The sequence below is a fragment of the Cynara cardunculus genome (genome assembly GCF_001531365.2).
Source record: "Cynara cardunculus var. scolymus isolate 2C chromosome LG 1, CcrdV1, whole genome shotgun sequence".
In the NCBI taxonomy this organism is placed as follows: Eukaryota; Viridiplantae; Streptophyta; class Magnoliopsida; order Asterales; family Asteraceae; genus Cynara; species Cynara cardunculus.
The window spans coordinates 49,483,267-49,503,798 of NC_037528.1; the positions used below are offsets into that span (position 1 = coordinate 49,483,267).

General features: G+C 36.7%; 3 protein-coding genes across 9 annotated transcripts in view; 1 reads left to right on the forward strand and 2 right to left on the reverse strand.

The window, feature by feature from the left end:
* Positions 1 to 4,189, forward strand: part of LOC112523187 (RNA-binding protein 38) — a 7,908-nt gene extending 3,719 nt beyond the window's left edge. The window contains exons 4-8 of one of the 6 annotated variants that reach the window (XM_025132730.1): positions 1,369 to 1,405; positions 1,514 to 1,768; positions 2,245 to 2,332; positions 2,478 to 2,575; positions 3,716 to 4,189. In XM_025132730.1, the coding sequence (XP_024988498.1) occupies positions 1,369 to 1,405; positions 1,514 to 1,717 (241 nt within the window). In that variant the 3' untranslated portion in view covers positions 1,718 to 1,768; positions 2,245 to 2,332; positions 2,478 to 2,575; positions 3,716 to 4,189. Of the gene's footprint in view, positions 1 to 764; positions 1,263 to 1,368; positions 1,406 to 1,513; positions 1,769 to 2,244; positions 2,350 to 2,462; positions 2,576 to 3,715 lie in introns of those variants that run through there. The other 5 variants (XM_025132706.1, XM_025132696.1, XM_025132686.1 and 2 more) reach the window with 5 other exon arrangements.
* A 254-nt stretch (positions 4,190 to 4,443) lies between these two features.
* On the reverse strand, positions 4,444 to 9,409 carry LOC112517042 (short-chain dehydrogenase/reductase family 42E member 1). 2 transcript variants are annotated; one of them, XM_025124357.1, is made up of 6 exons: positions 9,304 to 9,372; positions 9,025 to 9,216; positions 6,928 to 7,270; positions 6,136 to 6,407; positions 5,039 to 5,235; positions 4,444 to 4,953 (listed from the first exon to the last, which is right to left on the reverse strand). In XM_025124357.1, exons 2-6 carry the CDS (start codon positions 9,212 to 9,214, stop codon positions 4,519 to 4,521), a joined length of 1,437 nt encoding a protein of 478 aa, XP_024980125.1. In that variant the 5' UTR covers positions 9,215 to 9,216; positions 9,304 to 9,372; the 3' UTR covers positions 4,444 to 4,518. The 2 variants fall into 2 exon arrangements, with proteins under 2 accessions (XP_024980125.1, XP_024980116.1); XM_025124348.1 differs by having other exon boundaries at positions 9,025 to 9,409.
* Positions 9,410 to 14,712: 5,303 nt separating this feature from the next.
* Positions 14,713 to 16,410, reverse strand: LOC112511267 (cysteine protease XCP2). Its single transcript, XM_025116820.1, has 4 exons — positions 15,941 to 16,410; positions 15,610 to 15,845; positions 15,274 to 15,414; positions 14,713 to 15,143 (listed from the first exon to the last, which is right to left on the reverse strand). The coding sequence occupies exons 1-4, from the start codon at positions 16,407 to 16,409 to the stop codon at positions 14,928 to 14,930; spliced, it is 1,062 nt and encodes a 353-aa protein (XP_024972588.1). The 5' UTR covers position 16,410; the 3' UTR covers positions 14,713 to 14,927.
* Between the last annotated feature and the right edge of the window lie 4,122 nt (positions 16,411 to 20,532).

The window sequence follows — 20,532 nt, forward strand, 5'->3', positions numbered from 1 at the left end:
AGGGATTTGAAGACCGGCGACGTGGGGTGGGGGGAGGGATTTGAAGACCGGCAACGTGGGGGGAGGGGCTGTGAGCGATGTGTGAGGAATGTTGGGAGAGAGGGCAAATATGTAAAAAGAGAAGTCTGAATGGTTTAGAGACCCCTTAGATGCAAAATGGTTAAGAGGGAAAATGTAACCATTCAGAGCCATTTTTTTTTGCCAAACAACCTTGACCTCTTACCGATTAAGAGGTTGGCTCTTAATGTAACCATTAAGAGCCAAACAAACAGCCCCTTATTTGTTTGGATATTTTGTTTTGTTAAAATGGATATTTAGTCTAAAATTCTAAATTACATATGTTTTTTAAGTTTAATATTTAAAGTCCATTAAAGACCCAAACCGTCTAAACCGGTCAGACCAAACCGCCTTTTCATGGTCTGGTTTGACCGGTCTGGGCACTTGATGTCAAACCACTCGCTTTGAAAATTTTATAAACCGCCATTGCGGTTTGGTTTGTGGTCTTAGGGGTTAAACCTCCCAAACCGGACCGCGAACACCCTAGGTGACATGACATGATTATATGGCATGATAATATGATAAATCAATTAAACAAAATAGAAGTAGGGAGTTTCTTTGGTTTGTTCTGTGTGCTTTTTAGCTAGGTAGGCTCTTTGCATTCTTTTATAGCTCTGTTTTCAAAGAAAAAAGAACCTTTTTTGCATATTTGTGTCTTTTATTTGTGCATTATAGACATAGTTATGTTTCATATTCTTTTTTGCAAGCCGGAGGTCTTCTCGGAAACAACCTCTTTGTCTTTTTGGGACAAAGGTAAAGTCTGCTTACTTCTTACCTCCTACATCCTACCTCTGGGTGGGGTATATTGGGTCTGTTTGGTTGGGTTTGGTTTTAATTATACAAAATAGAAAGTGGGATCAATTATTTATTATCTTAGTAAATTATGATGCTATCTCATTAGCTATATTTGATACTTATGGTTTCTTGGTGTCTCCCCGACAGTTCTCTTCACTTTTCTACGTGCTAAATTGCACAATTGTACTCGCATGTTTGTGTCTTCCACTAGAAACACACACACACATATATATAGATATATGTATATGTGTGTGTGTATAATCATGCAAGCTTTGCTACTTTGAGCACCAGGAGTTTGCCATCAATGTATATGTTAATTGACATTGCCAACTATGAATGTATCTCTGAGATCCATGGAATCTTGTATATTGTGTTACACCAGCTATCTAATTTAGCTACTAAAGAAGCAGGTAGTTTCAGCCCAAGCTTTTGCTTTGTAATTTGCAAGTTCAAGATATGTGACATATTTTTCTTATATACATGTGGTTATTTGGTACTGCTATTTTATTTGTGCAGGTATGCAACTTATGGTCCGGAATACATCTATCCACAGGTCAATAGTGCTCCTAATTGCCATGACTGACCTCGAAACACAAAATTTATACCTTTTAATTCTAGTTTAACGTTCATACTGATCTTGAATTTCTTACCTGCTTCAAAGAATTATTTACCTTCTGATAGGGCATCTACAATCCGTATGTGGGTCAACAGTATCTTCAGATATATGGAGTACCTGGCACAGTTAACACACAAGTATATCCATACAATCAAATGGGTCAAACTGCTCCAACGGGTGGTTATACAGCTTTGCAGAGTTATACATTGCCTGGTCAACAGATTATCCAATATGGTGGACCTGGTGTAAATGGAATAACTACTCCTTCCATTCAGACAATTCAAGCGCCATATCCAACAGGCAGGTTTTCTTTGTTGAAGTCGTTTTTGTTTCTATCAATATGTTTTACTTGCATAGGATTATGATCTACATATAATAGTGTCATCTGGGTACTTGCCCAATCCCATGAAAATTGCAACAGTTTTTGAAAAGTTTTCATGTGTTACACTTGCCTTTCTGATATTTGAAAAGTTGAACTACTGTTGTCCAAATTGTCATTATTTATTCATCTAAATTTCAATAAAGATTGTAATGTTTGACCACAGATACTTTAAGAGAAATGTTTGATGATTGACCAAGTGTTCCAAATACCATTAGACACAGGGAAATAGGAGAAACTTGTGGGATCAAATCAATATTCATTAGTTCTTTGTAATGATAGCTGTGGCAAGAAACTAATGTGAGATTAGGGACCCACCAAGAACAGAGAAATGGTGAAAAATGTCATTTCTATGTTGGTTGTTTTGCATAAACTTGTCTTTTTTTGTCATCATCAGGTGTTGTGGCACCTATTCCAGGACAACATTTTATGGTTCCTGCTCCACCTCAGTTCATTCAAGGCGGCGGTTCTGGACAAAATGTCGGGTAAACATCTGATTAAGGTGAATGAATCTAATGATATCTGAAGTCTGCATCATTCATTCATGCTGCTGATAAACAGTCAAAAGAAGAAAAWTTAAATAACTTGAAATCTCCATAAATTTGTAAGATGCAGATTCTTGTTTTGCAGGTATCCRTAGATTGCAGCAGGACTTAGAGCAGCAGTACTGCTACTTGAGTGGCGGGCTTGGATCTAGCCTTGCAAGTTACTWGTTTTGCATTCTAGAGGTACACAAACACTTGAAAGTCCTTTCATCTCCCACAGTTTTCTATTTTTGGTCATAAATTGCTGAATTTTAACGGCATAGGGAGGTTTRTTGGTTAAGCTTGGATAGAACATCTCTTATTAAGAAGTAATAGCCCTTTTGAAATGAAGTCATTGGAACCCTGAAATTTAGACAAAAGCACCAGGTTTGTAAAGATGGATATGATGCACTAAGCTAATAGTTTTGAACTAAGATACCAAAATTGTTTCTTGGATTAATACAACCTCACGAATATGAATCTTGGTTTTCTGATTTAAGGACCTTTGTACTTATTGCTTTGTTTCTGAAAATAAAGATACATTTTTTCCATTTTTGCATCTAGGGCTATGTTTGGCAAAACCCTTTTTATAGTCATAGGCGAAATAAGGTCAGGGGGTGTTTGGTTACAGGTATTAAGCAGTAATTAATAGGAATGAAAATAAAAGAAACTGTTTGGTATTATATAATATAATGGGCTCATTCCCTCGAGAGCCCAAAACTTCATTCCAGATTAAACTGGGGGAATGAATTTAGGGAATGAAAATTCATTCCCATTTTCATGTCCAACCATTTTCATTTTCTTTCCCCAGATGAACCAAACAGCCCCTCAATTTTAGTACTAGTTCATAAGTTGGTTGTCCGTTGAAAAACTAGTTGTTAGTAGATAAGTTGGCTCATAAACTAGTCATGTTTGGAAAAAGACTAGCTGATAAGCTATATTATAATGTAAAATGACTTATGAGGACATGTTGAAAATTAAATAGAAAAATATAAAGGGCATAATTGGAAAAAGGGAAAAAAGCGCTTGTTGAAAATAAGCTATTTCAAGTAGTGTTTCAATAAACTAACTTATGGGCAACCAAATAGGGCTTTTTCAATAAGCTCAGAAAATAAGTTGGTTTATGTTTGCCAAACATGGCCTGAATAGGTAGTATGAATCCAAGACTGACATGAGGATGGTGTTATTTACAGATATCAGTTCACATTAATAAAAAGACAAATCGACTTTTGAACATTGAGATGGTTGTATTTTATATTCGACATGAAGTTTTGAACTCTTTAAGAAGGTTTTGATGTAGTACGTTATTAAACATAATGAGTTTGACTTGTGGAATGAATGCAGGTGATACTCGAGAGAGAAGTCAAAGTCATTGTCCGAGTTGCTCCTGTTGTGTGGAGAAATTCCAATAGCATGCGAATTGCCTCTTTGTTAAACCACACCACCACCATGGCTTGCTCTACCAGTGTTATGGATGACTGGTAGACGCCGGTGGCCATGTGAATGGCCACCGGAAGCTGGAATCGTTTTCCGGCTCCATGGTCCCTCCTCCTATCCTATGTAATAAAGAACCGGTGTAAACAGTAATTAGAAGAATCAAAATATGATTCTTGTTCTAGTTACAAAAGCCGGATGTGTCCTCCATTTTGTTTCGATCCTGAATTCCAAAGGGTGGAAGCTTAGGATCTTTTACTTTATTAAGTATCAGAAATGAAGCTATCATGTGTTTGTGTAACTCATCTTCAAGAAAATTGTAATTTTCAGATGTATGTATGTATATAGAGTAAATTTCAAATCTGGTCCTTTTACTTGTGATAATGTCAAATATTCATCATATAAGTCAAGTCTATAAATGCGCACAAAATACGAGAGGCTTTAAGTAGTAAATTGCATCAAAATATAAAAAATAGAACTTTATAACCATATGTTCCTATTGAAATATCACTTTCATACACAATAATACCTAGAAGCTTATTAGAAAGTCATTGATTTAAAAAGTATTTGTCGTTCTTATCTAGGAAACCAATTTCTAGTCCTTGGGCATGAGGAATGTTTGGAGGGCTAAAAGGACAATGCGCAAATCCAAATGTTTTATGAACTGTGTACCACATAAGTGCAAATGAAATCTGAATTACAACAATGGATGCCTACTTCTTGGCTCTCTTTAGCAGAAATTTCAATGAGAAAAACCCAAGAACAAAAGTCTGCCAAAACCACCCTCTAGAATTTACTGGATCCACTCTCTTGGCTAATCTCCATGCATATATAGCTTCGCCAACATGCATCAGCGTAGCCCAAGTCGCAAGCAGCCTTAACGCCCACATGGAACGTAAAATGAAAAGACATGCAGATCTAAGCAGTGGTATAGGTCCTATATCAGGGAAGAATGCAGCAGCAATCACAGCAGACATTCCAAACACGCAGAAAAACCATTCGTAGATCGTGGGCCCATCCAAACTTTTACGTTTCCGCTCCTTGTAGAATGAGATGGTTGCAGCCATACCCTCTTGAGGAGTTGTGATAGGGGTGTAGCCCAGCTCCTCTTTTGCTTTAAGGTAACTAAAATAATGGGTCACACCGACCTATATATAGAGAAGAAAAGATTGTATGATTTATGATAATGGAGCGATTTTGATTTATAAGCCAAGAGAGTATTGCTATACGAACCTTGTAAACTTCAGCAGGAAGCAATAATGGTTGAGGAAGCCATCCACGGGTCAACCAAGGATACATGATCGTGTAGAATATGGAAAATGCATTTCCCACAATAAGAGCTGTTGAGACAGGTAATGATGCCTTTGGCATATCATATTCTAGACTTGTGAGCAGCGGACGAAGAAATTCAAAAGTGTTGACAGGAGAACCTGTTTATCAAAGTGTATCATTGTACAAACAATAAAAAGCAAACAAAATATATTCCATTCAAAAGTAGGGTCTAGCGGATGGGATATACGCAAACCTGTCCTCCAACTCAAAAGGTAGAGCGGTTGTTTCTATGAAGACCCCCGACTTGTGCCAAAATGAATCACTATATCACATCTCAAGATATTTTTCAACAGAAACATAAAAACTAGACATTTAGAGAATCAATTTTCTATATGGTCACATTACAAAAATACATCCGAGTGGCTCTTAGATGGTCTTTATAACGAAGCATATTTAACAGGTATCTTGTTTATAAGGATTTGGGACACTTGTTATTCAGGGCCCTTGACACAAGGATTTGTTTATCTTGACAGTGCATACAAAATTATCTAATTTAATCAACCATCAGCCACCTCAGAATAAAGAAAAGTGGTACATGTGAAAATGCAATTGTTCTCTTTTGGAACTCTAGTTCCATGTGTACTTCCTCAAGAAGAATTCAAGTACCCAGCTTTCACGAGTCTAACAAATAGTTTGTCCAATAAAAGTTGCAGCAATTTCCGCTCGTGATTTCCAGCTAAATGGTAGAAGTTTCCTATATTTAAGATCAAGTTGGTACGTGCCCTCATAGTTCTCATTACAAAACTAATTGTGATGGTAGAAGTTTGATCCGGAAATATTCACTTTTGTTTGGAAACCAAAGTTTAATATATAACACCAAATCCCCTATTAGTTCATACCATGCTCCTCCATTCTTCATTCTCCATTTGTGAATCCTACCTTTATTTCTTTGCTAGGTTTCTAATCATAAAAGTCGGACCCATAAAAAGAAAATGTTAAATGAAATAAACGGAAGTGTTAGATGAAGGTATAAGTTTTGGCAGTAAAATGAAAATTACCATCTGATATAAAGTATGGCTGGCCAGCGGCAACCGGCTGTTTTCCTCTTCCAGGGATGTCATCCAAAAGTCCCATACTAGCCAGAATCAATGCCAGAACCAAGTTATCAACATAAACCCAGTCACTTTTGACATTTGGTTCACCAATTTTGAACGGAAGCAGGCCTAATTTCGCAAGATTGATAATCCTAGGGAAGTGTCTTTCTTCACCAGGTCCATATATAGCAGCAGGACGGATTGCACATGTAAATAAACATTCCCCATTCTTTTTCCTATAAAACAATAACCAGGAAAAAATTGCTTGTGAAACAGGGGATCTTACACACTTGCATCTAATACACTATGCAGTATGAATATAAAAGGCCAGATTTGGCTTCAAAAAACCAAAAGGTACATTTCAACCAAAAGACTAGACTTGCTTAATCTTTTGAGAGTACTATACAACAAGCAGTACAATATGCATCAAGTTGGAATCAACATATCTAACTATATAAAATCAAACCATACGTTCCATCCATGAAAGTGCAACAATTTCCATTTTGAGCTGTCGCATAAAAGTTGCCAAATTACCTTTTATGAGAAGTTTTCAAGTTGAAATTACCTATTTCCTCATTATCATCAAGTAAACTGATGGTATTGACTTAGGCCTAGAAAGTTCCTTTATTTTATCTTTCTTGAAGGGTAGTTCAGATATTAAAGAAATAGTTAAAAAAAAAGATAATCTTAAACTATAGGCTAAGTCAAACATGGGACGAATAGAGTAAAAATATTGAATAAATATATTATACATACTTAGAAGGGCGACCATTGCTTTTAAGAACAAGCTGCTCAGCAATAGATTTGCTTCGGCTGTATGGATCAACATGGTTGTCCAAGGGGACATAAGGCAGCTGTTCATTTCCGTTAACAATTTCATTTCCAGCAAACACAACATTGGATGTACTCACATATACAAGTCTCTTGACACCATGCTCATGGCAAGCTTCCAGAACATGGCAGGTTCCATTTATATTCACGTCATCAACTCGACCATATTGAAGCATTTCTTTGCCAGACATGCCAAATGAAGCTAGGTGGAAAACACAATGTACTCCGCGCAATGCCTTCTCCACATCTTTTCTATGACTGATGTCCCCTAGAAACATTAATCACCACCAAGTGAGTTGCATATAATATAACAAAGGTCATTATTGGAGTTACTTGCAGAAACAATTTTATTAAACCATGCCACTAATTGAAAACTATCAAAAGAATGCCACATTAAATGGTATTTAGAACATGACATGAGGGATGAAGCTAGAATAGAAAATTTGGGTGGGCCAAGGCAAAATTGTAAAGCCAAAGTAGGAAAAAAAATTGAATCATAAACCATGGAAAGGCTATCATTGATTGAGTTATGCTATTGCATCATCTCGATAAAGATGACAACTGAGAAACAAAAAGAAAAGAAGACAATCAAATCTACATCAAGAATCAAGTCTAAGTTAGATAAATTTTATTTTGCTTTACCAAAATTACCCTTACATTTTTGTTACGGCTATTTATTCTTTTTCTTTTCGTACAACAATTTTCATTGAGTCAATTTGAATATTACACGATAAACAAGGTATTATGTAAGAGTGCTCATTAACTTCGAAATTCTAAGTGCACCAGATCATAAATCTTAATAGATTTAAACCGATTCATGTCATTACACTAAACCGAGGGGCCAAAGTCCACCTTGGCTCTTCATAGCTCCATCACTACAAGACATACAAGCTTTGTACATTTGATGAAGACGATCATACCACATTATTTCATTAGTGTTACTCTACTTGAAAATTTGTGCAAGAAAGATAATCAAACCAAATCAAACCAAACAAACCCGGTATATTCCACCCAAAAGTAGGTCTGGGAAGGATATATGCAAATGTTTCCTCCGTCTCTTTACAGAGAGCCTGTTTCTGTAAAGACCCCGGCTTGTGGACAAAATCTGGAAAACACAGCTAGAAAGCCACAATTTGTTCAAAAAAAAAAAAAGATGAACAATGCATTATCATCTTAGTGACTTTGTGCCATAAAAATTGCAACACATTAACCTGAGAAATGGTTTAAAGAAAGAGCTCGACTATTTGCCAAATACCCTTCAACGAAGGCAAGTAAAGAATTTTGTAGACCCAAATCAATACAATTAAGTTCTTTGTAATGATGAAAATGAGCAAATAAGAAATGTCAGCTATGAAACTTTTCAAAAAGGAGATTGTTGCAAGTTTAGTTGTTCATCCCCAAGAAGGATAATTATATAATTTTCATGAAATGGAAAGGAATACATACTCACGGTTCTTTTCTTATACACTATCCTCATGTCTGCACCTTGCAATTTTGGGGCATGTGCAGGTGAGAGATGGAGGAAGCAATATTTCAGAATCCGCTGCTTTTCTAAATTCTTATCTATCCAACTGAACATGGATGAGTGGAGTTTTAACTGCAGCTATTGGCCTCTCCCCCCCCCCCCTCCCTTGCATGTGTGTATATATGTAGGTACATATATACACCCATGCATAGATAGATGCACTCAGGTATACTTTTCTTTCACTTCCCCTCAGGCCTCAGAGTCGCAAAAAGCCAAAGGACTCAAAAAGCACTAATCGATTAAATTTCAACCCCAAATCCTGATTGATAAGGATTATGGAAGAGAAATGCCAATTGTCAGTCATTAGGAGCTTGAAGATTAATCTATTTACCAGCAGACTCCAATTAGTTATAGGTTTGTACCAAGATTCATAAATAGCACATAATTAAAAAGGAACACAAAACCTAATCCTGGAAGCAAATCAAGAAACACGAAGAATCCCTACTAGCAAATTTTGAAGACGAAATATAAATAAGAGAAGGAAGGGCAGGCGATACCTTTAAGAAAGTGGACTCCATTTTCGAGAAGATGATCGGACCAAGGAGACGTCGATCTTAGATCAAAGGCTCGAACAAGACGAGCACCTCTACGAAGCAGCTCCAAACAGAGTGCAGAACCAACAAAACCCAATCCACCTGTAACTACGAATGCCTTCCCCTCTATGCCCTCATTCTCACTCAAATGCATCTCTGCAAATTGGAATAGCTTACGATGATGAATGAAATTGGAAGCAAAAATGAATAGATTAGACTTTGACGCCGACTGCCTCACTCTACCACGTGTTGACCATCAGGCCTGACGGAATCTTGGTGACAAAACCCAAGCTTTGGCCGCCGATCATCATTAAATACACTTGAGAGTAAATTACAGCGTTGGGTCCCTGTTGACAATCTCGATATGGTTTTTCTTTAAAATAAGTACACGGGGTTCCTATGGTTTGTATTTTGTTTTGATTTGGACCCTAAAACTAACATCCTTAAAATTATTAACCCAGAGATAAATTAGTCGTTTTAATTTTGTCTCATTTTTAAATTAAAATTAAAAATATTCCATATGCATATGCGTACACCGTTGGTCCTTGTGGAGCTCTGGACCTGTGTGTGAGAGATCCGATAACAACCACCACCACACCATCCCAAATGGCCAAACCTTCCATTCCATCTCCACATTCTTATTCAGACAAAGACCCAGAAACGATAGAACAATCTAAAAAAATAGAACTCCTTATTGCCACCAACATTGGATGAGACTAACACTTCTACACCAATATTTCTCTCTATAATAACCACCACCCTTGGCAGCATGCAATGCAAAGGGGGTGAGCCATGAGATTATCCAACAAAGACCAAATCACTATTTTCAGCAATTGCTTTCTCTTAATAAGTCCTAATTTGTATAACGTAATTTAGGTCTTTGATCTCGTCTTTTTAGGTTGTTATTGTAGTACCTTGTTTTTCTGCTTTGTAAGGCTACTATAATTATAAAGCCATATCCTTTCCTTCGAATAATGCAAGCTTTTGAAGTTCCAACTTACTCTGTTCTTCAAGGCTTGAGAGTATGGTATCAGAGCCCCATATTGGACCTGATTCTAAGAGAGTTAGGAACTATAGTATCGAGTGAAACACTTGGTGAGGAGGAGTGATACACTTACTGAGTGCAAGGGACAAATATAACAATAAATTCCAAATCATAAGAATAAAAACAACAACAAATTACAAACCACATGGATTAAAATCAAAAGTTCAAAACCATAGAGATAATTAAAATAGCAACATTTCTCAAATTACAAAGACGAAATCCGTAATTTGCTCTAGATAATATAAAATATTAATATAACTTACTTTATCCTTTAAAAATAAAACAATGTTTTTTGAGTTTTACGACAAGAAGAATGGAATATTTTTTAATGTTTCTTTTGTGTAAATCGATGTGAATTAAAGAAAAAGTAAATTTGAATGACCATATAAATCAAGTGAAAGTGAAGAAGAACAAATTGAATTAATGATGGGCCAAATCTAGAAGAATATATATATATATATATATATATATATATATATTAACGTTACATGAATTAATGATTTGTATCTCATGCATGCAATAAATTGAAGTTGTACATCTTTCTGAAGAGATGGAATTGTGTTGATTAGAAGAAGCTGAAGTTGTTGAATCTGAAGGAAGAAACATTGGCATAGGCATGAAGGAGTTCATTTTAAGTCTGCTTTAAGACCACTTCTCTTCACTGCTTTTAAGATCTTGTTTCTATGTGCATACCCTTTGACAACCACCTTCTGCCTATTCCCATCCACTTCCACCCTCTCTATTCCTGCAATGAATTTATCAATGAATTTAATCTTGATGTTCAGCTAAAATCAAGAAATCTTGATGGGTGATTACCTCTTAATTTGGACAGACATTTTCTTAGTCTTTTCTCATGTATGCCCACCATGTCTACCTTCAATTCGATAACCTGCACAACATTCAAAATATTACTATACATAATAGCTAGTGCATGATTGAAATTGGAATAAGAGAGTGTACCTCCATTACGAGTTTGCGACTTGATGAAGAGAAAGATCTATTGTGGGTTTGAAGAAATACGAGAAGTGAGTTGAAGGGAAAGAATATTGCATAGTAACATGAGAGAGATTATATTACATATATGTATATATATAATATACACGTAGCAGAAAGGTGGTGTGGGGTTGGGAATTGAAAGATGGGATTAATAATGACAACTAAAGTAGATCTTCTTAGCCTATGACTGTCACTTGGCTTAAAACGGTTGGATCGAGAGGGAGGGTTGTCTGTTTCTTTGGACATTGGGTTCGGTTTGAAAGGTATGTACGTGTATTGATGCATAAGGTACAAGTGTATTCATGCATCTTCCTAGTGAGCAGGCTCCACCTTCAAGGCACATGGCCCAAAGCAAATCTGTTGATGTCGTCGTCTAGGCTTTAAAGAAATCATCAGCCGGCTTTAACCGGTCCAATTTCACTTTTCATTTTCAATTGAAAATTGAATATAACCATAATCTAATTAATATTAGACTAAATTATGAACATTGTTCATGTGGTATGAAGAATATTTTGATTAAAAAAATGTGAAGTTATGCTATTTCTCTTCTTGATAACTATTATGCATGTTTCATTCATTTATAAAGTACATCATGTGCTTTTATACAGACCATTTTGGTTATTCTTCTTCCAAAATGTGACATGACATTTTGGAGGAAAAAACTAACAACATTATTAAAAACATGTTCAGAAACATTAATCAAAACTGTAGCGCATAATTAATGAAGAAATGGTGTGGGAACATACAAAACTTTAATGGAGTATTGGATAAGAAAGTGTATGAATGTATTTTTCTCGATAAATGGTTGGGTTTTTGCTTGTCTCGTTCTTCTCCAAAAGGACATGTGACGTCTTGGCAACCTCAGAAGTAACATACACGGCCGTATGGTTTTTCATCCCTACTAATCTCCATATCAATAATATTATGAGGTAACCCTCAAATTAATCATTCATTTTGAATTAGTTAATTCTTAACCGTTTATATATCTTTCTTGCATGCTTTTGCTCTAACGAGTATACTATCCACATACAATAGTAGATACAAAAGTGATTATTCTCATATCACCTTGAAAATGAACACAATTGTCATACAAGTATGGAGTAATTAGAACCATGTGAAGTCATAAACACATCAAGTACCATAAAAAAACAATGCAGTTTGAAGTAAAATGTAAAATGTGATGTAAAATATAAAGTAAAATAAATATGTGATGGCCTCAAAACCATATAAAAGACAATGCAGTTTGAAGTAAAACACAAGTTGTAACCTATTACCATCAGCTACATTCATGATACAGTTGACAACTTGGCTCACCCTTAATTTTGCCTCATTGTTTCTGGAAAAACTCCGGATTTCCTTTTACAGTTGTTGGGTTTGCAAGCTCTAACAAACCTTTAGTTGTCCATAAATAACTTAGGAGTTAGATTCTTGTTGGTTGTTGATATCATAAAGGTAACATATTCAGTTTGACAGTATCCATTGAAAAATACTGATGAAGCACTTGATATTTATTAGGCTCTGTTGGTTTTAGTTACTTAAATTACTTAATTTATATGGTGTCTTCAGAAATAACAATTTGATCTTAGTTCTTACTTATTTTAGTTGGAATCTCATTAAGGCTACTCGTTTGGTCAGTCTTGAACCCTTGTTCTTCTTGTTTTTAGTTGGAATCTCATTAAGGCTACTCATTTTGTCCATTGCAAAATTAATAGTTTTTTTATAAACCAAGTCATGATTAGAAGTGAATGTTTATGCAATGGTTCATGACCTCAATTTGTAGATGCTCTTTTGTTTCATTTTCATTACGAATTCGGTCTTTTACCCTAACTCTGTTAAATTTTCTCTGTTTAACGAATTATTTTAATGATCGTTGACCAAACATTTACAATTCTAGAGATGTCTAGTGGTAGTTGGTGTTTCAAATGAAGATTTGCATGTATTGTTGATGAAGGAGGATCAAATGAAGGGGAGAACGTGTCCATGGAGGTTAATGWRKRRMCYYSYSMMCCMCCCCYMMCMCCMCAAATAAAGAAGCTGAGACTGATAATAATCCTTTTCATAACTCTAAAACCCAAGAAGATCAAAAGTATGAGATGAATTTTTTGATTTTGAAATGATAAAAAAAAATCAATGGAACGTAAGGTGCAAGTATTGTAAAACTCCCATTTCTCTTTTGGTGAACTTGTAAGCCAATACAACATGAATCATCGGAAGTTAGTTCTTGAATGCAAGACACGTTGAAATTCAACATACGATATGCTAGATTGTGCCATCAAGTTTAGACAGGTATTTCCTCGATATTCTTTGCATTATCGTAATTATACTTCTTGTCCTACTGAAGAGGAATGGAGTAAGATTGCAAAATTGCTTGATATATTGAAAGTATTTTGGGTTTCTTTCTCGTCGGCTTCTTTCAAATATTAGTTTAGCTTCCTATTGTCTATATAATATATACATAAGGATTAACAGGTATGACAACCGACAACCGACAATCGTAACTTAAAACCTATCAGATTCAAATACAACTTATGGAGGACCATTACAACTCATCAATACTCGTTAACTAGAATCCATTACAAGCCATCAACATGTTAAAAAAGTAAAAGCAAAATGTCGGCGGTAATATTAATATTAAAGTTGCCATTCTTCCCTCCTAGCTAGCTAGTGATTTGTTGAAAGTTATAGACGTTTTTAATTTCAAATTCTTGGTACATGTAAATTAAACATCTAATAAAATAAGACATCTCTAAAAAAAAGACGTTGAAGTGGAAAGTAAGTGATATAAAACTCAAATAGGATTTGATGATCCAATCCTCCAAGAATTACAAACATAGGCGTAGGCGAAACTAATTTTGGTTGGTGGCCCAAAATTTCAAATTTCTAAACCTAAGAATTGAATGAGATCTCTTATCTTAAATAACCGATTCTTTTTCACGAGATCTACTTGATAAAAAAAATAAAATGAAAAACCGAAAATAACATCAAAAAGCTTTGGAGGACCTATCCTAGATGAAGAAATTTGGGGCTGGAAAATGGACCAAGCGCTTTTGATAATGTTTGGAGTTTTCTGTGCATATGGAAAACGACACTCGCATTCGGTTTAGAGAGCACTTTTTTCGTTGAGAATTACTCGTTGTCTCGGAATAGTGAAGAACAATTTGTGTTCAACTTCAAAATACCAAAAGGAGGAGGAGCCCATGTTGACGGCCTTGTAATTCCATGTAGATTGAAAGTTATGGTCTTTTTTGTTGAGCTTCTTTTCTAACATGTTTGTTTTTATTAATTCTATTGATTAATAAACGAGTGTGCCAATTCTTGAATTTGATTCATATCAAATGCAGCCAAAAACATTATATGCATGCCCTTGGTAGTATTTTTATCTCGTTCTTGCTTGCATATAGACAAACACAAGTTCAGATTATACTTTTTTTTTTCTAAATCAATCTCTCTCTCTCTCACACTTTATATATATATATATATATATATATATATAATATTTTAATACTCACATATAGGTGAGTATTAAAATATCATGTATCTTTTCTAGACAAATGGGTAAAATAGTCATTTATGTCATACCAACTATTTATTTAGCACAACAAATTAAGAAAAAAAAAACGATTTGAACTTATAATTCTTACGTAACAAATGTAAAAACAATCAAACTTGAAAAATAAAAATTAATACGCCAAGATTTGGCTGCATTAATTAACACTTGAACAACAAAGTATTTTATTAAAATGAATAAAAATCCAGAGAAACAGAAGCAACAAAATTAAAGAGATGCATGGAAATTAAGATGTCTTAATTAATTAAGTGCATGGGATCAGTGTTGCTTAGTAGGATAAGAAGCCATCTTATAAAGACCACACATCCCTTCAGATTTACCGGTCTTCCTCTTCATCCTGATGTAACCTTTCTCTCCCCATTTGGGTCCCCAAGAATTCCTCACAGTGATATATTCGACTCCCTTGCTTGTTCCATATCCAACTGCTGCAACTCCATGATCCAAATCACTTCCACAATGTCCATCAAACACACCCTATATATATATATATATATAATTCATTCATTTGTTATAACATGTAAGTAAATTCCCATATCATATATATATATATATATATATATATGGCTGAGAGATAATACTGTATTATGAAATTATTAAGACTTACTCCGCTGTAAAATTGGAAGTCACGACCTGAAGCATCGATTGCGACGCTAATAGGTTGGTTCGCAAGTGCTTTCAAGAAGCTATCTTCATTGTTCTGAGGTACATCGTGATACCCACTTATGGTCACTGTTTCTGATATATCCTGAACAAAGTGAAAACAAGACTCGCTATAATATAAACAAATTAAGATCGATGGTCCATCATTAATTTGTGATTAAAGACTAATATTTACTTGATTTTATGTGTATGTGATAAACTTGTGTTAGATAATTCCAATCATAACGCGTGCGTGCTTTTTAAATTAAGATGAAAGTTCAATTTTATTTGTTAAGTTGACCTTCTTTTCATCGCAAGTGCCTTCACTCATGATATACGGGTATTCTTCTTCCTTATGAAGCCCACCGTTTCTGACTATGAACGAGAATGCATAGTCCATCAGACCTCCATTGCAACCATTATTAAAGCTCGTGTCACAATCGATTAACTCCTGCTCCGACAACGCTGTTAGATTTCCCGTCACAATTTGGTTTATACCCTCCACTGCAGCCACTGTTGAAAATGCCCAACAACTACCTGTGTATATATACACGCATTCATCCACCGTACGTAACAAGAAGACATGAGAAAACATAATTAATTAAAAGCATTATATGATTGGTTGTACTCACCGCAGGAACCCTGGTTCTTGACGGGTGCAACGGCTCCTTTCTTTCTCCAATCCACAGACTTGGGCAGATCCACGAAATCTCGATAAGTGAATTCTTCAGAAGACGGTTCTCTCCTCTCTGGCAAGTCACCCTTGAGCCCCAAGAACATGCTCTTGAACTCCTCATGGCTCAAGTCAGCAAACTCATTAAGCCCAAGCCAATAACTGCTGACTTTCTTATTCGTCTCGTCAATGTGCTTCAAATTGTCCTTAAAGATCTCAAACCTATGTAGCTTTTCTTCCAAACTCTCATACAACTTTCCGTGTTTCAAAAGCCAGGATTCAAAGAGGTTGATGACCTTATCGATGCATGTCAGATCCTCAGGTGCGTACCCGACGATTGAGAATTGACGGGCAAAAGCAGAAGCAGCAAAAAGAGCGAGGAAAAACAAGAAAAGGGATGATGGTTGGGAAGAAGAGAAAAGTGCCATACTGGATGAAATGAAAGAGATGGAATGAAGAAGATGAAGGATGCAATTGCAAATGGGGTTTAAATAAGGTGTTTTTGGGATATGTTGCTTTCAAGTTAAGTTAAGTTGTATCCATATATCTAACTAAGTCTTAAAGTTTGCTTCTTTTTTGCCAATCTTTAGATCCAAGGATGTTCCTGTCCCCTAGGATTTATATATTTAAGCATGGAGCAGGTGAAAAGTATTAAGCCTATTTTTAGGATGTATTTTGTGTATAATTTGTATTATAGTAAGTCAATAAGTGTAGGCTTATGTTTAGGCGTAATTGATGCTTATGCTTGTATATATATTTGATATATCTCTCAATAAAAATAAAGAAAGGAAAATTGATTCCTTACATGGTATCAGAGCCACATAAACCCTGATTTTTTTTTCAACTGTGCCAATTTCTTGCTTTGCTCCACATCTATATTATCAATGGCGGAGGACGGGAAGATCGATCCAACATCGCCGTTCTATCTTGGTTCTGGCGATCAACCCGGAAATCTGATTACCCACGTAATCTTGAAGGGCGATAACTACTTGGCTTGGGCCAGGGCAATTACTTTGTCTCTTAAGGCTCGTCGGAAATTCGTCTTTGTTGACGGTACCATCAGCAAACCGTCCGACAAGAAGAATTTGATTAATTGGGAGACARTTAATTCTATGCTTGTGTCATGGATGTTACGGAGCATGGAACCGAAAGTTGCGGCTTCAATTCCCTTTCATGATGAGGCAAAACGACTTTGGGATTACCTGGAGAAACGTTTTTGCGTGGCTAATGGCCCTCGTTTACAACAATTACGGGCAGATATCATCGAATGTAAGCAAACTAAATCTATGTCTATTGAAGATTACTATAATCGTTTAATGGGTTTGTATGATGATCTTACTCGGCTTAAGCCGTTACATGCTTGCGAGTGTGGCAAGTGTACCTGTGATGTGGTAGGAAAATTCATCAGTGATAGAGAGGAAGAAAAATTGCATCAGTTTTTGATTGGTGTTGATGATGACTCATATGCCATGGTTCGGACCAATTTGCTCTCTCAACACCCACCACCGGATCTAGATCGAGCATATCAGGCGTTCCTACAGGAAGAGAGATCCCGCGGTATTGCACGGGGTAAAGCAGTGAGAGAAGAAGCAAATGTTTTTGCTATACAGACTGATCGCTGGAAAGGAAAGTTTGAGCGACAAGATAAGTCTAAACTCCTTTGTTCTCACTGTAAAAAATCTGGGCATGATGATGCTACGTGTTTTAAGCTTCATGGGTATCCAGATTGGTGGGAAGACCGAACTCGAGGCGGTAAAGGGCCCGGTAATAACCATACCTCTGCCACCGGGACGGTTTTTTCTAAACATGGAAAAGCTGGAGGACTACGTGTTAATGCAGTGACTAGTCACAACGGCGGAACAAGCAATACCGGGGCAATAAGTCTTGGACCTGAAGGAGCTTCCTTGGCCCATTTGACACCTGAGCAAGTTCAAATCCTTTTAAATTTGGTAAATAATCATCAACAGGACCAAACGATGGGTGAGTGTTATTCTTTATCTTGGATTATTGATACTGGTGCTTCTCATCATGTTACCGGCAACGCATCCTGTTTGACTCATTCAAAAGACATTTTAGCATGTCATGTTGGTTTGCCTAACGGAGAACAGGTCATGGCTACCAAAGAAGGTTGCGTGAAACTTTCTGAAGGAATAACACTCGAACACGTGCTATTCGTACCTACATTRCATTGCAATTTGATCTCGGTGACAAAATTGATCGATGACTCTAAATGTTTTGTCATGTTCACTGACTCATTATGTGCTATACAGGACCAACGTTCGGGGAGCCTGATTGGAGCCGGTGAACGAAAGGATGGACTCTATTACTATTGCGGGGTTCCTTCGGTATGCATGACGAAAGTTTTAGAGATCAGCGAATTTGAGTTGTGGCATAGACGCATGGGGCATCCGTCGGATAGAGTCGTCAAGTTAGTTCCTGCTATTCGTTCTAGTACCTCTAAAAAGTCGTTGAATGAAGCTTGTGATGTTTGCCCTCAAGCAAAACAAACACGAGAAAGTTTTCCTAATAGTAATAGTAAAGCAAGTCGGATTTTTGAATTAATTCATTGTGATTTATGGGGGCCATATAAGACACCTTCATCGGGTGGTGCACATTATTTTTTGACTTTGGTTGATGACTTTTCAAGGGCTGTTTGGGTATATTTGCTGCATTCTAAAACAGAAGTTTATAAAGCCTTTTGTTCTTTTTTTGCTATGATTACCCAACAATTTGAGGTGCAAGTTAAAATTGTGAGAAGTGATAATGGAAGCGAATTTACCTGTATGTTGCAATATTTTGCTGAACATGGAATCGTCTTCCAAACTTCTTGCGTTGGTACCCCACAACAAAATGGCCGGGTAGAGCGCAAACATCAACATATTTTGAATGTAGGGCGTGCTTTAATGTTTCAAGGTAACCTTCCAATTTCTTTTTGGGGTGAATGTGTGGTTAGTGCAGTTTACTTAATTAATCGTACCCCCTCTCGGTTATTGGAAAATAAAACTCCATATGAAATCCTTTTCGGAAAAGAACCAAGTCTCTCTGAATTGAGAGTGTTTGGATCCCTTTGTTATGCTCATAATCAAAAGTCTAAAGCAGACAAGTTTGCACCTAGAAGTAGGAAGTGTGTGTTCATTGGCTATCCTCATGGTAAAAAGGGCTGGAAACTATATGACCTTGAAACGGGTGAAACTTTCGTATCACGAGATGTAAAATTTCATGAGAATGAGTTTCCGTTTGCAAATACACAACAAAGCYTTGGTGTAAATACAAGAGATTCAGAGCCTAGTGACGAAGGGAGGATGAATGCTGAATTTTTGGATGATTTGGAGAATGACGATGGTGGGTACCTTGACACTACGCAGGACACAGAAACAGCCCCCCAACCTACTGCAGAAGCTGTCGGTGAGGTCGTTGAACAACCTGTTGTTTCTACTAATGAGACCACCGAATCAGTCTTAGGGCATGGTCAAAGAAGTCGGCGTGCTCCAGCCTGGCATCGCGAATACGTCATGCATACCGTACACAAATCGAGTCCATCTAAACGTTCATCGACTTCTTCGAGCTCCTCAGGTACTCCGTATCCATTAGTACATTTCGTGAATTGTGATAAATTCTCTTTGCGCCACCGTATATTCCTTGCAGCTGTCAATGAAGGGTTTGAGCCGCGTACCTTTCACGAGGCTATGAAACATTCCGGTTGGAGAGAAGCAATGCAGAAAGAAATAGAGGCTTTGGAAGGTAATGGAACATGGGAAATGGAAGAATTACCTGCTGGGAAGAAGGCCCTAGGTTGCAAATGGGTTTATAAAATAAAATATCATGCTGATGGGACCATTGAGCGTCTYAAAGCTCGTCTTGTAATTTTTGGCAATCATCAAGTAGAGGGTGTTGACTACAATGAAACGTTCGCTCCTGTTGCGAAAATGGTCACTGTACGCGTTTTTTTATCAGTTGCAGCTGCGAAAAATTGGGAATTGCATCAAATGGACGTTCATAATGCTTTCCTTCACGGTGATCTCGATGAAGAAGTATATATGAAAGTTCCACCCGGCTTCGATGTTGAAAAAACAGGTATGGTATGTCGGCTTAAAAAGTCTTTGTATGGCTTGCGACAGGCCCCGAGATGTTGGTTTGCTAAGTTGGCTGCTTCATTAAAAAGGTATGGCTTCACTCAGTCGTACTCAGATTATTCACTCTTCGTTTTGCATCAAGGAAAAATTCAACTTAATGTACTCATTTATGTTGATGATTTGATTATTTCGGGGAACGACTCTTCTGCTATTACTGCTTTTAAGTCGTATTTGAATGACTGCTTCCACATGAAAGATTTGGGGATTTTGAAATATTTTCTGGGTATTGAAGTTGCTCGGAGTCCAGAAGGGATATTCTTATGTCAAAGAAAGTACACACTTGACATTATTGCAGAGGCTGGTTTGTTAGGAGCGAAACCTGCTGGTTTTCCGATCGAGCAAAACCACCATTTGGCTGTCGCCAAAGGCTCTTTCCTTGAGGATCCAGAGAAGTACCGGCGACTAGTGGGTCGTCTAA

What these genes read in the sequence shown, in the direction of transcription:
- LOC112517042 (XM_025124348.1), bottom strand. Translation starts at nt 9,214, where the DNA reads ATGCATTTGAGTGAGAATGAGGGCATAGAGGGGAAGGCATTCGTAGTT. An exon ending in TGGAGTCCACTTTCTTAAAG is followed by an intron (nt 7,271 to 9,024) that starts GTATCGCCTGCC and finishes TAATGTTTCTAG; the next exon opens with GGGACATCAGTCATAGAAAA. An exon ending in AGCAATGGTCGCCCTTCTAA is followed by an intron (nt 6,408 to 6,927) that starts GTATGTATAATA and finishes ATTGTTTTATAG; the next exon opens with GAAAAAGAATGGGGAATGTT.
- LOC112511267 (XM_025116820.1), bottom strand. Translation starts at nt 16,409, where the DNA reads ATGGCACTTTTCTCTTCTTCCCAACCATCATCCCTTTTCTTGTTTTTC. An exon ending in CAAGAACCAGGGTTCCTGCG is followed by an intron (nt 15,846 to 15,940) that starts GTGAGTACAACC and finishes ATATATACACAG; the next exon opens with GTAGTTGTTGGGCATTTTCA. An exon ending in ACTTCCAATTTTACAGCGGA is followed by an intron (nt 15,144 to 15,273) that starts GTAAGTCTTAAT and finishes ATATATATATAG; the next exon opens with GGTGTGTTTGATGGACATTG.